General features: G+C 42.5%; 1 protein-coding gene across 2 annotated transcripts in view; it reads right to left on the minus strand.

Annotated features, from left to right (window-relative positions):
* LOC141800714 (semaphorin-7A) overlaps window positions 1-14,606 on the minus strand; it is a 73,616-nt gene that overhangs the window by 54,698 nt on the left and 4,312 nt on the right. For both annotated transcript variants that reach the window (XM_074683453.1, XM_074683454.1), the window contains 2 exons: window positions 5,300-5,439; window positions 838-900 (listed from right to left, as the gene is read on the minus strand). In XM_074683453.1, the coding sequence (XP_074539554.1) occupies window positions 838-900; window positions 5,300-5,439 (203 nt within the window). The remainder of the gene's footprint in view (window positions 1-837; window positions 901-5,299; window positions 5,440-14,606) is intronic.

Consider the following 14,606-nt stretch of genomic DNA (forward strand, 5'->3'; position numbering starts at 1 on the left):
CTTAACGTAATAATCCTAAATATAATACTACCTAAACACAGTTCCTTTAGAGTATAAACGTTGCCTTTCTTAAGCAGCGTTTGGAGCAGAGCGTCCAGGAACCAAAGAACCAAATTCAGACTCTAGTTCTGATGGTTGAAGTGCAGTTTTAAAAAATGACAGAGCAAATTTGTCTAATTAGTGTGAAAATATGATCTCTTCATTTTCAGCTCATCTCACGCATAAAACCAACCCTGAGTGCGGATAAAATATGGTTTGAGGATCTCGTTAATTTCCTGTAATTACAGAAATATGTCTGATGAATGTCGGAGTCACTAAATGATGTGAAGGAGGGTTTCTGGATTTAAGAAGAAACCTGAGAATTTGGAGGCAGTTTTTTTGTGTTTTCTACCTCAGGAGCTTGGTCTCTTCAGCTTGTTCCTACGGTTCATTAACCTTGACGTGTTTCACACTCAAATGAAGCTTTTTGACTCTTTCCTACGTGTTCAAAGATAAATATGGGATAAGTTTCTCTGTGAAACCTGGAGGAGCTGTTCTCTGTGGTAATTCACACCTGGCTCCTGTTTTTTCACATGAAGCTGTCTCCTCTCCTCCGTCAGTGTTTCTCATGTGTACTCATCCTAATCACATGAATTTGTTACATTTATTCAGCCCGACATTAAAACAGATGAATCATAAATGAAAAGTGAACCTTGCTGCGGTTTGAGAGCGAATGATGATGATGATGATGATGGTGATGATGGTGAGCAGACAGGGCGAAGCTGATGATGATCCCCTGATGGAGCAGAGCTGTGCAGAGCAGTGATGGAGGTGCTGATGGTGGAGACGAGCTTCTACCTCCAGCGGTGCAGCCTTGGCCTTGCAGGTATCGATGGCAGTCTGGTCAGAGGCCGCCGGGATCTGTGGGAGGAAGGAAGGATCAGTTTGAGCCAAGTTCTTCCAGGTTTTGTTTTCAGCAGGAAGCCGTGACCCGCTGCAGCTGCAGGAGCACAGTCCTCACAGCCAACATCCACTCTGTCAGCAAACACCACCTTCATCTGTCCTCATCTACCCTTTATTTTCTTACCTCTGCCTCCTCAGAGAGGATCACATCTCCCAGAATCCCTGAAAAAAGCTCCTGGAGGAGATTTTGGCCGGATATGAAACAGACTGAAATTAACTGTGATCTCGTTTTAATGAACCACGAAAGCAAACAAGACCGTCCGCCAAGACTACAGGAGCTGTTTTCAAAGCTTCACACCAGGGGAGAGGTTTTTCAGCCCCTCAGAGAGATCAGACATCCTCTGATGACATCACAGACTGATGACATCACAGCTCACCTGTCCCTCAGGTGTCTCTGATCCAGATGATCAGTGGTCAGTTTTCTGCAGTGTTACCTGCTGTGTCAACATCAGCAAACTCTGCTTCTGACCAAGGAACATGTTCTCCATCAGGGGGCGCTGTGGGGGAAATATGTCAGGATGGTTTATGGCAGGATCAGGATCTGGATTTGATCACGATCTGGTTTTCAGATTCAGACTGTTTTCACCCGGAGGCAGAGCACGAGAAGGAAAGAAAGCAGGATAGACAGGAAGGAAGGAAGGGAGGAGGAAAAGACAACTGGAAGAAAGGAAGGTAGGAAGAAAAGGGAGGCAAGGAAATAACGGCGGAAGAAAGGACAGAAGGAAAGAAGAAAGACAAGGAAAGAAGGAAGAAAGTCAAGATAAGAACAAAGGAAGGTAGGGAAGTAAGAAAGGGAGGAATGAATGAAGAATAGAAGAAAGGCAGGGAAAAGAAAGAAAAGAAGGAAGGTGGCAAGGCAGAGAAGAGGGGAAGAAAGGAAAGGGAAGGAATAAACGAGGAAGGAAGGAGCCAGGGGGAAAGAAACAACAAAACAAAGGAAGGAAGGAAGGAGGAAAGGCAAGGAAGGAAGGACAATGAGAAGGAAAGGGAAGGGAAAAAAGGAAGTTAAGAAAACAGAACTGAAGAAAGAAATAAATTATTGAACAGGAGGACGGGAAAGAAAAACGAGGGGAGGAAAGATGGAAAGAGAAAGGAAGGACAGGATAGGACAGGAAGGAAGGAAGGTAGGAAAGTATTGAAGAAAATTGAGGAAAGAAAGGAAGGAAAGGAAAGAAAGGGAGGGAAAAGGAGGGTCAAAACAGTCTGATCCTGACCTGATCAAATCCAGATCCTGATCCTGACATAAACCATCCTGACATGTTTCCTCCACAGCGCCCCCTGATGGTAAAACACGTTTCTTGGTCTACAGCAGAGTTTGCATGTAACACTGCAGGAAACTGACACTGATCATCTGAGACACCTGAGGGACAGGTGAGCTGTGATGTCCTGTTGGGACACCCCCGGCTCAGATTAACGGGTCCTTTAGGCTCAGAGTGATTAGAGATTCATCATTTGTTGAGCTGATTGGAGGTTATGAGGCACAGAGTGACACATCAGTCCGTCTCGTCCCTAAACCATCTGCTGTCTTCATCCAGGAGCGGAGAGGAAACCTGCTCTGATTCATCCTCAGAGAGCGGCGCCGGCCGTTTCTCCCTTCAGTCAGACAAACACTCTTTCTCTTTGTAAAGTAGATAACTGACCCTTTAATAATGAATCACTCCCACAGTTTGAGTCTTACTCCTTCTCCTCCTGCCTGATTGACAGGGAGGAGATGTTTGCTGCAGCGTCTGCTTCACTAAACCGTCTGACAGGACGTCTCTTAAATATGTAAACCAGATAAACACACCATTAAACACCCAAACGGTCCGTCACTGCTGTTTTCTTCAGGTCTCTGCTGCTCGCTGAGGGAAAAACAACTCAGAGCCTTCAATTATTCTGAGAAACAAGTCGCAGTCACATTTGGAAGAAACTGAGGGCGAGCACTCTCCTCCATTTGTCAGAGCAGCCATTGCTGACGCCATTTCCCACCCGGTGTGTAATCTCAGGCCTCTGCTGACATGATTAGCTCAGTGAAATATGTCCCGGCTCCTCGCAGGAAGAAGAATGTGTAATGTATGCACGGCCCCGCTTCTTTCAGCCCGGGCTGCTGAACTGGGTCAGCTGCAGGCCGGCCGGCTCATCTCTCCCCGCGCTCTGGTCCTGACCTCGCTGGCTCGCTGTGTGGCCCTCACAGCGGGGGGGCAGCTGTATTTGTTTTCATCCAGCTGAACCTGACAAACTGCTGAGAGGAACGGTGATGAGCTGAGTCTGACTTCAAGAATTATGTCAGATAACTCGACACATCGTGGTATCACGACTTCAAACATCCTCACACTGCAGGACTGAAATCTGAGCCAGTGTTTGTGTCTTATTGTAGTAAAATCATCTTATTACAGCTAATATGAGCCACATTCACCTGGAATATTTTAGTTAGTCTCTTCAAGGAACACTGAAAGACTTTAGAACTCAATCATGACTTCAGAAGGGGTTCCGGAATCCTCTCTGTGAGGTCATCTGAGGAGATTCTGAGGAGGCCAATCCTGATTGACCTAGTGCTAAGTTCTGCCCAGAAACACAATGAGCCAATCACAGAGCACAATTTGAAAAGTGTCTTCTTTGGATAAAGTTGTGTGGTAGAGCACAACATCAACTCAACGTGAATGAAAGAAGGAAGTCTTCATCTGTGCTGAGGTAAGCTGACAGAGTATTTGAGCCAAACACAATGAAATATAAAGGTATCACTAGAACCACCACTGCAGTCTGATGGACTCTTTGGGATCTTTTCTAAAGCACCCTTCACACCACCGCGCGGTAACCGCCCCTTAAACCACTTCTCTGCTGGAATGCAGAGCGTTTTTCAAAGCGGCTCCTGCTGCCGCGGCACGAGCATGGGGTAACAGGCGGCAGTGACATAGAGGTGATTTGGCGAACATCACAGCAGGGCCCGCCCAAAAGTCCTTCACATCACAGACACGATTCTGTCATCAAGAGAATCTCACCTAGGAATACATTTTAATGGCTGATTGTAGAATTTAACATTACCACAGACTAAAATACGGAGGGGACAATACGGTTCGAATCCCTTTACTGTGAATAAATCTAATTAAAATGAATGTAGACGGTAAATAGTAAATGGTAAACGGTAAACGGCAAACAGTAAACGTAGAACAACGGTAGAGCAGTATTATAGAGCTCTGAATATTCAGATACCAGCAGTATCAGCTCCTCCATTGCTCGTTTTGCCCCGCGAAGCCTGCTAGTTCCAGGTTTTCTTCTTCCTTCGATGTGATTGGCTGTACCCAGGCGGCTGCCTCCAGAAAGTTCAACACGCCGGACTCTGTGCGCGTTCACGTGGGCGGCAACTGCTTCTGGGTCTGTCAAGAACCCTTAAAGTTAGCTAAAGTTAGCCTAGCGTTGGCTTCTAGCTGTGTTGTTCATCGTGTCTCTTTGTTTGTTTGGAGTTCATTGGCCTTTTGTGTTGTAGTTTTTGTTCTTTGGTGATTGCACATCATTGTTCGCTGTTGTCCAAAGGGCTCTAGTTAAGCTAACGTTAGCTTATGGAGCTTAGCTTTATTAGCTTATTTGTAAAAACTAAGAAAACAAAGGTTGTCAAATGTTCTGAATGATTCAGTGTAAATCATGTAGCTCCAAATTAACAGACACACCCTTGGTAAAAATGGTTAAAAAAAAAAAGGAGGTTTTTATTTTTGTCCGGACCAATGCTGCTCTTTGCTCTGGGACCATCTCACCAATAAAATGATTCATTCATTCAGGGACAGATTCAGGGTGTAGAGGGTTTTAAATCTACACACCTCTAGTTTAAACATCCAGCGTTGTCAGTTTTTAAACATGTCAAATACATGAAAGCAGAATACCCCCTCTTTAAGTTTTGGTGCCAACACTCAGACCGTCCTTGGAAAAGGGCTGACGAGCTTCAGGTCGCCACTCTGACAATCAAAGCGTAATCTCCTGAGACCAGTTTGGCCTTTATTAAGAGAATATAATTGACTTGACGTGAAAGCCCTGAACACCCAGACAGGTTATTTCAGTCAGATCAGACCTGAGCTCAGGCTGGAGGTGGGCTGAGCTATTCCTGGAGGTATGTCACAGGAAAGACAGCGACATTAAGGAGAGGAAGACGAAACAGACGTGAGCCGAAGGTCGCTGCAGATTCTCCTACGTTAAGTGTTACTAAGTGGGCTGCATTAAGAGCTTCCTCTGCTTGTTGTCAAACACTCTTTAAATCGACTCTCCGATGCAGCAGAGTGGTTTCCTGATGAAAACAGACGGTCTGGAGCCCAGAGATTAGACCCCCTCCCCAAACAGCCTTTAACAGCGTCTGTATACGAGTCAGCGTATCCTGTGGAGTGAAGCGTACCTGCAGGTTGCGGACCCCTCTGTTGGTGAACGTCAACACGTACACCATGGCCTGGCCGCCCACGTACAGTGTGTCCGTCCCCTCCTGGTGGTACATGCTGATGTAGTTCTCGGGCTTGTTGAAGTGGAACCTGGAGGGCTCTGTGGATCACAGCAGAATATGTATGAGAGAGGCAGAGTGGGAGACGAGGACTCAGATCCAGCTCGTTGTTGCTTTGATTGTTTAATGTGTGTTTGTTTCTGCCATGAAAAGCCTGGGGGGGGGGGGGGGGGGGGGGGGTTGATTAAAACAGAGAGAGTTTAACGCCAACAAAAGTCTTCTGAACATCAATATCAGGCTTCACAACTAGTGTAGTGTATAGAATGGAAAAAATAAAACGTAAAAACAAATTTTACTGATGAAGAAAGAGTCTATACTAACAGCTGGCAACCAATGAGTCAAAGCTCCTCTGAGGAACTTTAGAATTGTGTGAATTTGGCGCCTCCTGTGGACAAAGCAGTTCATCATTTTCTCTTTGTGAATCTGTTCCCATCCAACTCTCTTTCCAAGTCAGAGGTTTACAAAGTATTTAGATCACAAGTTTGTCCAATCAGAGGCACAGCTCAGCTCATGTGACTGACAGGGGACCAATCACTCTTATAAAGGAAGCTCAGAGTCTGTGTCATATCCAATATGGCCCCCACCGATGCCGAGACTACGTCCATATTTTATACAGTCTGTGACGGGGTCTGTAACCTTTACCTTCATAGGAGCCATTTTTCCTCAGCTCAGCTGGATTAAAGTCATTCAGGAGCCACAAAGTTGACTTTATCCTCACAATAAAGACAATAAAGTAGATAAAATCCTATACATAGTTAAAAGCTAGTGAATTTTATAACTATATATAATAGTTTTTTGAATTTATCAAATTATACATGTGATGTCTTAGTTTTCTATTATTAGTAAATTTTCCAAAGTCAAATAAATAAATAAATAAATAAATAAATAAATTTTAAAAAGTAAGGAAAGTTTAAAAAAATTCAAGTGCGCAAAAATTCTGATTTTTTTAAATTTCAAATTTTTATTGAAAAAAAACGATTTTTTGAAATATAAAAATGGAAAACATTGAATTAATTGAAGTTATGTTTCTTTTTTTAACTTGAAAATATTTGCTAGCTAAAAAAATAATAATTCAAAAAATAAGCAAAATTTTTACATAATGAAATCTCAAGAATTCGCAAAAAAAATTGCAAAAATTCACAAAATGGAATTTTAAGAAGTTGCAAAAAAATTTGCAAAAATTTGCACATTTTTTACAAAATGAAATTTCAAGAAGTTGTAAAGAAATTTTGCAAAAATTTGACAAAATGGAATTTCAAGAACTTGAACAAAAATAAAAAAGGCACAAATTTGACCAAATAAAATGTAAATAATAATAATAATAATAAAAATTCAACAGAGAGTGGGGGATATAAAAACACTGGGGCACCCCACGAATCAGAAACATTAAGCTAGCAGGCCCCGCCCCCAAATTTCCTGAATCATTGTACAGGGTACAATAGTCACCCCAGTATTAACATCAGACCCATATTCCTGTGGTTGAAAAGCACCTTTGGTCAGTCTTGGTGCCTGGTTAAGGTCAGACTTGGTGGGTAACCCTAACCCTCAGCTCTGATGGTAGAGAGACAAACCTCTGGACTTTACGATGTGGACACGAGGACCAGCTGAAAACTGCTGCTCTGAACTGGCTCATTTTATGAAAACACTCCCTCCAACACTCATGGCCTTTGTGGGTTTAGCTCGAACAGGGAGCCTTTAAAGAAAGCTGAGGATCGAGGGAAAGGGCATCTGGTGGGAGCATGAATATCACTGAAGTAATCATGTGGGCAAACTCCATCATGAATGTTTGTTTGAATTACACTCAGGACACCCCCAGAAGGCTTCAAAGTACATTTTGGCATTTCTGATTCACTCGTCTAATCTCACTCACATGTACCTCCGCTGCAGCTGTGCCTGTGCTCAGAAAGAGATGAAAAGGCTGCGCAGCGTGTGCAGAAAGTCATCATGAAGATATTAACGTGCTGCAGAAACGTCTGATGCTGAACGCTCCATAATTAAAGAGCGGCTCATGCAACATCAGTCAGAGGCGCTTTGATCGGCTCGCCAGCGTCTCCTCCCCGGCTCTTCATTTTGTTGAGACATTTTGAAATATTTCTCAGTAAAAACGACCTGTTCAGCCTCCTGACCAGACAGGAGAGTGTGTTTGAAATCTGAGGAGTTGGAGCATTAGAAAGGATGATGAATAGTTTATGTCAGCTGTTTCAAACAAAAAGGAAAGCAGACATGATGTATGTGGATTCAGATCTCTCGCTGATGATGCGTTTGGCGTGCAGAGAAACGGGTTCACTGACACGGACAGGGCCTGATTCTGCGACCGTGCTGCATAAAGATTTTTTCCTCCTGAAAGGAAAAAGACTTTCAGTCTGACAGCGAAGCCTGGATGGAGTGATGGAAACCGCGGATGTAGGTTTCCAGCCAAGTTTCTATGGTAACAGTCGCCTTTTCATACAAGCGGGACTGATGGAGCCTCACATGGAGCTCCGCAGGGCCGCACAGGAAGCCAGCATGGCTGATGTCTGACAGAGGAGTGTGTCCGGGCGCCAGAACTGACTGACCAATCAGCATCAGCGCTTCATTAAAGTTCACATCCAGGACTCCCAGAGTTTAACGTTTGTCTGATGAAACAGAGAAACTAACAAACGGCCTGGGCTGAACGTTGATGGATGTTAATGAGGAAACAGAGACACTGGGATCAGCTTCTGCCTCGTATTTAACTCACCACGCCACTACGTAACCATTTCACATGGTGGCGCTAATGAAGGCAGCAGCAACAGCTTAATCCACGAAGAAGAAGTTTCTATTTGGTAGTTTGTTGGACTTAATGCCTCTTTATCTCAGCTCCACGTCTCAACATCCTTCACTGGTTGTTTCGCTGTTTTTCTCATTCTGTCCTCGATACGTGACTTAACAGTCGATTTCAGGTTCTGTTTTTTCAAAGCAGACGCACATAAAATGAAAAATTACTGACTGTTTTGACTGTAATCTCCTTATTATGACTTCATTTCAACTTGAATCTCAAAATACTACAAATGTTTTCAACTCCGCTTAGGTCTCAGAAATAACGATACTATGACGTAAAGCTCAAAATGTTTCAACCTCAAGGCCGCGTTTACACGACGCCAAAAACGGTCAAATCTGAGAGTGGAGAGTTTTCAATCCGCTCCTCCATCCAGACTGGTATAAACACAGAGCAGAGCGTTTCAGGGTGAAACGCTGATGTCACCACATGCATACTCGCAGTTTCAGGTGAAGGTCGCGCGCGCAGCCATAACTTCCTGTTAAGCCATTCTGGTCCAGTTGGTGGCGGTAATGAGCCTCAAGGTTGGATTGCCAACTGTCTCACACAATAAAACGTCAGAAAAAGAAAGAACAACCACAACAATGACGGCTGATTTCTGAGTAGCATATATACACATATATATCCACATCGCCAACTACTGGCCTGGCCTGGCCACTACATCCTTGTGACTTGTCCTCTTGGAGTTGTATGAACACAGATCGTTTTCACGCCGTCCTCATGTAAACGTGGGTGGCTTTTGGAAACGTATGGAAACAAATCTTTGCAGGAGTCTCCGTGTGACTTAACAACATGACTTGATCCGAACTTAAACCTCTTAGCACAATAAACGTATTCCTGCATCATTCCTACTTAAGTCTTGCAACATGGATTTCATTGGAACTAATTTCATTACATGACGACTTTATTTAGATTTTGTTTTGGTAACATTACAACTTTGTTTCAGTTTCTTATCATGAAACATTACAGCTTTATCTCAACTTTAACCCCATAATGTAACAGCTCTATCTTTACTTTTAGTTTCATAACATCACTATAGTCTCAGACATAAGCTGATTGAGACCGGAAACTTTACAGCTGTATTATGATGTGACATAAAATCCTTGTTTTGGTTTTAATCTCCTCATTATCTTGTAACACAACGAGTTTGTTTATGCCACAGCCACACCGGACGCGAATTCGCAAAGACGTGCGTCGAGATTTCATTCAAATTCAATATTGAACTTTTGATGCGAATTCGCATGAGGCTGTGCCGCGGCAGCCAATCAGGAATGACATTCCCCCACAATGTCATTGATTGGATTTGATTGATTGAGTTGAACCGCCATCTGCTTCCACTCCAACCCCGCTGAAGATGGAGGAGAAAACAATCTGTGCAGTGTGTCATCATCCAGAGTTATAGGACACGACGTGTGTACTCTACAGAGACAGAAAAAAGGAGCAGGCTCGGGTGAAAGTCTCTGAGGAGACAGGTTTTGAAGGTAAGTTCTGTAAATATATTCGTTTCCAGCTGGATTTGCCTGCAGGGGTCATCACTGAGTCCGACTGTGTTTTCCTCAGTGGAGTTTGGAGCCAGTGTCCAGCCTCGGGCGTGATGTGTGTTCAAATTTGCCAAATCCCATCCGGTGTGGCCGCAGCATTAGGCTTTCAATCTCCAAACTTCACTTCAGACTTGTATGCAACAAATTTATTTAGACCTGAATCTCGTAGCATTACGACTTAATTTCTTAATTTTTTTGATCTTGTAACAAAACCATGCAGCAACCTCTGGTCTAAGGATATGAGACGATGCTGAAGTGCTAAAATCTGCTGTTTCTCCAGTGTCCACTAGAGGCTGGCTCCATAAGTACAGGAAGTCACAAACACACCAAGCCAAAAAAAGCCATTTTCAAAGCAGAAATTAACCTTTTTACAGCCTGGTTCAAAAAACGTCTCCTGTCTGAGTCGCTAATTTTACTACCAGCTCCCACTGTACGGGGGGTGAATGTTTTTCCTACTCGACCGTTCAGAGGATATGAAGATTGCGAGCTCCCCCAATCAGAGGCACAGCTGAGGGTCACGTGACCGACAGGAGCCCTATGGCTGTAGGCTAAGCCCTTGCCCCTACCAATATGGCCGCTATAGCTGATCTGCTTCGTTTTCTGTTTCAGAAACAGACGAGTGACGTCAGGGAGACTGCGTCCATGTTTTATACAGTCTATGAACAAAGCAGAATCTTAGTCTCCAAACGTCACCACTTGATGTGAAATTTAATCTCACAGCCTTATAAATTTTAACTTGCAACAGGTCGACTTCAGTCTTGTTCCAAATGTTTCTATTTTGACTTAAATTTCTAACACAACAACTTAATTTCAGCTGTAGTCTCTGAACACTCAGAGTTTAATCACCTTCATTTCTGCTTTAGTTTTGTTACATAACGACTTTATTTCAACTTCAGTCTTTACGTTTCAAAAACGCTTTTTTTCTTTTTTATTATAATTCTACTGTTTATTGTGTCTTTTACCAACCTGCTGTTTTAAAATATTTTTTGTTTTGTTGATCTTGGTTTTAAGTCTGTACAGCACTTTGGCTAACTGCTGTTGTTTTAAAATGTGTTAAATAAATAAAGTTTGACTTAACTTACTGTATGACATTATTTTGACGTTAGTTCTGCTACAAAACGACTTATTTTGACCTCAGTCATGAATTATTATGGCAGTGTTTCTACCTCGGCCTTGTTACATAACCACATTATTTTGATTTTAACCCCAAACCTTAAATTTTTTTTTACTTCATTCTCCTACGATACAACTTTATTTGACTTTTATCTCTTAGTGTTTGACTTCATCCCTCTTGTTTTTTGCTGTGGCCCTAACCCTGTGCTGTATCTTCTTGTTGACGTCTGATAAAGTGTTTAAATAGTGTAACTGTTCATGGTTTCATGCAGAATCAACACATTAATGAATTCACTCTTCTAAAGGATGCAGTAACAGATCTTTAGATGTAGGAAAGTGTCTGCTGGAACACAGACACAGTTAATTCAGTTAATTAAGGTGATTAGTGATGAAAGACTGAAGAAATGTTCCCCTCAGCCTCGTCCTGACGTCTGGTCCTGACGTCTTTCAGAGAGCTAACCGAGCAGCTGATGTTAATCTTACGCTTTGTTTCTGTCTGTTATTACCAATGTGTGAGCCTCTGGGTCTTCTTCTCTTCTTCGGACACTTAATCGTAGCTGCAGGTGGAAAAACCTTGAGTTTTCAAAAGGTCAGCGTTGGTGATGGTAGAAAAACAGCCTGGTGTAGTAAAATCCTTGAAGAAGAACAACTTAAAAACTAAGTTTCTTGATTTTAAAGCATGGAGAGACCTGTTTTCTTTAATTGCTCTGATGAATATGCTAATCCAGAGATGCTTTCGTTGGTCGAGGTGTTGCTGTGGATGTGAAACAGCAGGGTCAGAGTCTTACAGCCTCTGATTCGCTCTGTTTCTGCTCGTTTATTCCTGTTCAGTCGTTTCGTGGCTGCACATTGAGGTCTGTCTCTGTGAACTCGACGTGAAACCTTTCAGCCTCGCAGGTTTCCTCTGAGCGGCTCAGGCTGAGAGAGAAGGTCAGCGCCGATGATGGCTGAACTTTGTCCGAACGCTCTGATATTTAGGAGAGCAGCCAGAGGCGTCAAATTATGGGTGGATTCGCTGCGTTCTGTCTGGTGTTGGTTTGATCCCTGACTTTGCGTTTGTCCCTGTGTGTCTCCTCTTTCACCTCCTCCGTGTCTCAGATCTGTATCCTCTCCCTCCGCCCGTGTTCTGCGTCGGCCTTATCGCGTTCGGGCAGACGTAGTTAAATACAGCGTTTACAGATAATGTAGAGTCAAGTACGGCACATTTTCATTTCCTCTCACTCCATTCACGGCGTAATCCAAATCCTAATCCCAGAGCAGCGCCTCACAGGAGGAGCAAAGAAAACAGCCTCATTTTCACCAACCTGTCAAACACACTTCACACACACTTCACACACACACTTTGGTGTCTTTAAAAACCACCAACAGCAACTGACTGACGAGCTCATGATGGTAAACATTACAGTCTGGGTTAAAACAAAGACCCAGCTACGTCGTCTTACACTGAGCCCAGATCTCCAGTCGAAGGAGAATCTGTCTGTCGATGAGCGGTGTCCCCCAAGGCTCCGTCTCTGGACCACAGTTATTTATTCATACCAACACTTAGAGCCGTAACGTTCCCAGTGAAAAGCTCCTTCCATACGAAGATGATACTGTGTTTTCCTGATCAGCTCTATCTCAGATGATGAGACTGAGTCTGTGTCTTTAAATACATCCGGTGCATTTCTAATCAATGATTCTCGTTCATGTTTTGAAGCTTCAGGAGCTTCGTTACGCTGCTGGAGGAAGATGAATCATCTTTGACTGATGACTTTCTCTGATGTGATTCAGGACGTGTTGCCATGTTGACATTTAGTCATCAAGCTTTCCTGTTTCTGACTCCTTGTAACGGTCTGGGACTGAAGTGGGACTGAAGCCCATCAATCAGCATTTTATTTTTCCTTTCTACGGGTGTAAATCTCTTTGAGCCAAAATGCAGGTTTTGTTTCATCTTATTCAATCTCTCATCTCTGAACGAAGCTGTAAACATGTTAAGTTCAAGCATCAACCTCTGGTCTAAAAAATATGAAGCCTCTGTGGAACTGCACTTCACTGAGTGTCCACTAGGGGCTGGCGGCAGAAAAAACAGAAAGCACAAACAGATATAAAACAAAAAACAAAACAGACACATCGTTCTGGGTGTGAATTATTTTTAAACTCAGTGGTTAGGAATATATTATAATCACTAATTTAACCAATCGAAGCCAAGATCATCTGACTGTCAAGTCTGTCACATATAGCTGTTAGAGAAGACGTGCTGAAGCTTGATTTCTATCTGCAGCCAAAAGTGTCACAACAACCCAACAGGTAATAAAAATAAATAAATAAATAAATAAATAAATAAATAAATAAATAAATAAATAAAAAGCCTGAATGCATTAAATGGTTGATAAAGTAACAAATATGCATTTAATATGTGCATAACTAAAAATGAATAAATAAATGAATAAATTCACAAGAAATTAAATAAAAAATAAAAAATAAAAATGATAAAAAATAATAATGAAAATAATTATAATCAAAAAAGCCTGAAATGTATGAAATGGTTGATTAAGTAACAAATGTGCATTTAATGTGTGTATAATTAAAAAAAAACATAAATGAATTATTAATATTAATCATATTATTAATAATTGTAATAATAATAAAACTTAAAATAATTTACATAATAATTAAAAAAAGCCCGACATGTATTGAATGGTTGATAAAGTAACAAATGTGCATTTATATATATATTAAAAATGTAATTTAAAAAGTCTAGTTAAAAAAAAATTGTTCCTACGTTTTGAGTAAAAAGTTATGTTTTAGCTCAGCATCTTTACATTTTGTGTCTGTTATAACTTTTTTTGTTAATATTATGTTTTGGACACATACCAGGCTCTCACAGGCCTCTTGAGTTACTGATTCCAGTATGGCTTCCTACGACAACAAGCTTCATTATCCTGGGTCAGATACAGATAAATGACATCACAGAGACTACATCTATTTATGAAACAGTCTGTGATTCTGTTACACTGTAAAGATCGTCTTTTTTTAATGGTTGTGTATCTGGCTCCAGTGCCTCTGCAGCCAGCCTCTAGTGGACACTCGGGGAACTGCAGTCTATATCTTTTCTGCATCTGCTTCATCTCTGAGGACCAGAAATCAGGGCTAGGATCACGTCAGTGTTAGCAGGAGTCCATCATTTGATGTTTTGTCTTTTGTTTTAGTCTTCATGTGATGTCACATGCTTACTGAAGCGCCCCCTGGAGGACCAAACTATCCCTACACACTATGAGGACATTACTGGACTCTTGCATGTTTGAAAACTTGTCTCTGAGTGAACAAATCACTACTTTTGACATGGTCGACATTTGTGGACCAACCTGTAGTGGTTACTTTCTGACGCCGTTAGCCAACCTGCTAACAATAGCTTAGCATTAAGGTAGCTCTTTTCACACCCAAACACTTGCATCCTGGTATTCTGCTGGTAAAGAGGTTTCTGTTTCCTAACGAGGCAGCAGGTCTGACCTGAACCCTGGACTCAAACCCTAAACCCTGACAAACATCCGGGTTTCTCCTCACAGAAGCAGAATCAGACCACGGCTCATTGAGGTCTTGTACCCTGGGAGGACCTTGGCGCTGTCCCTGGTGCTGAAACGGTTCCTGCACTCCAGCCTCGCACCGGGCTCTGCTGGCTCTGCTCTGACAGCTGTCTACCTGCGAACCGTGAGCTCAGGGCGCACAGAGCGCACCGTGCCATTGCATAACAAGCGGAGTGATTGATATGGCGCGCACG

The sequence above is a fragment of the Halichoeres trimaculatus genome, unplaced genomic scaffold (assembly GCF_033239565.1).
Source record: "Halichoeres trimaculatus isolate MK-OKI-2021-1 unplaced genomic scaffold, fHalTri1.1 fHalTri1_scaffold_12, whole genome shotgun sequence".
NCBI classification, from domain to species: domain Eukaryota; kingdom Metazoa; phylum Chordata; class Actinopteri; order Labriformes; family Labridae; genus Halichoeres; species Halichoeres trimaculatus.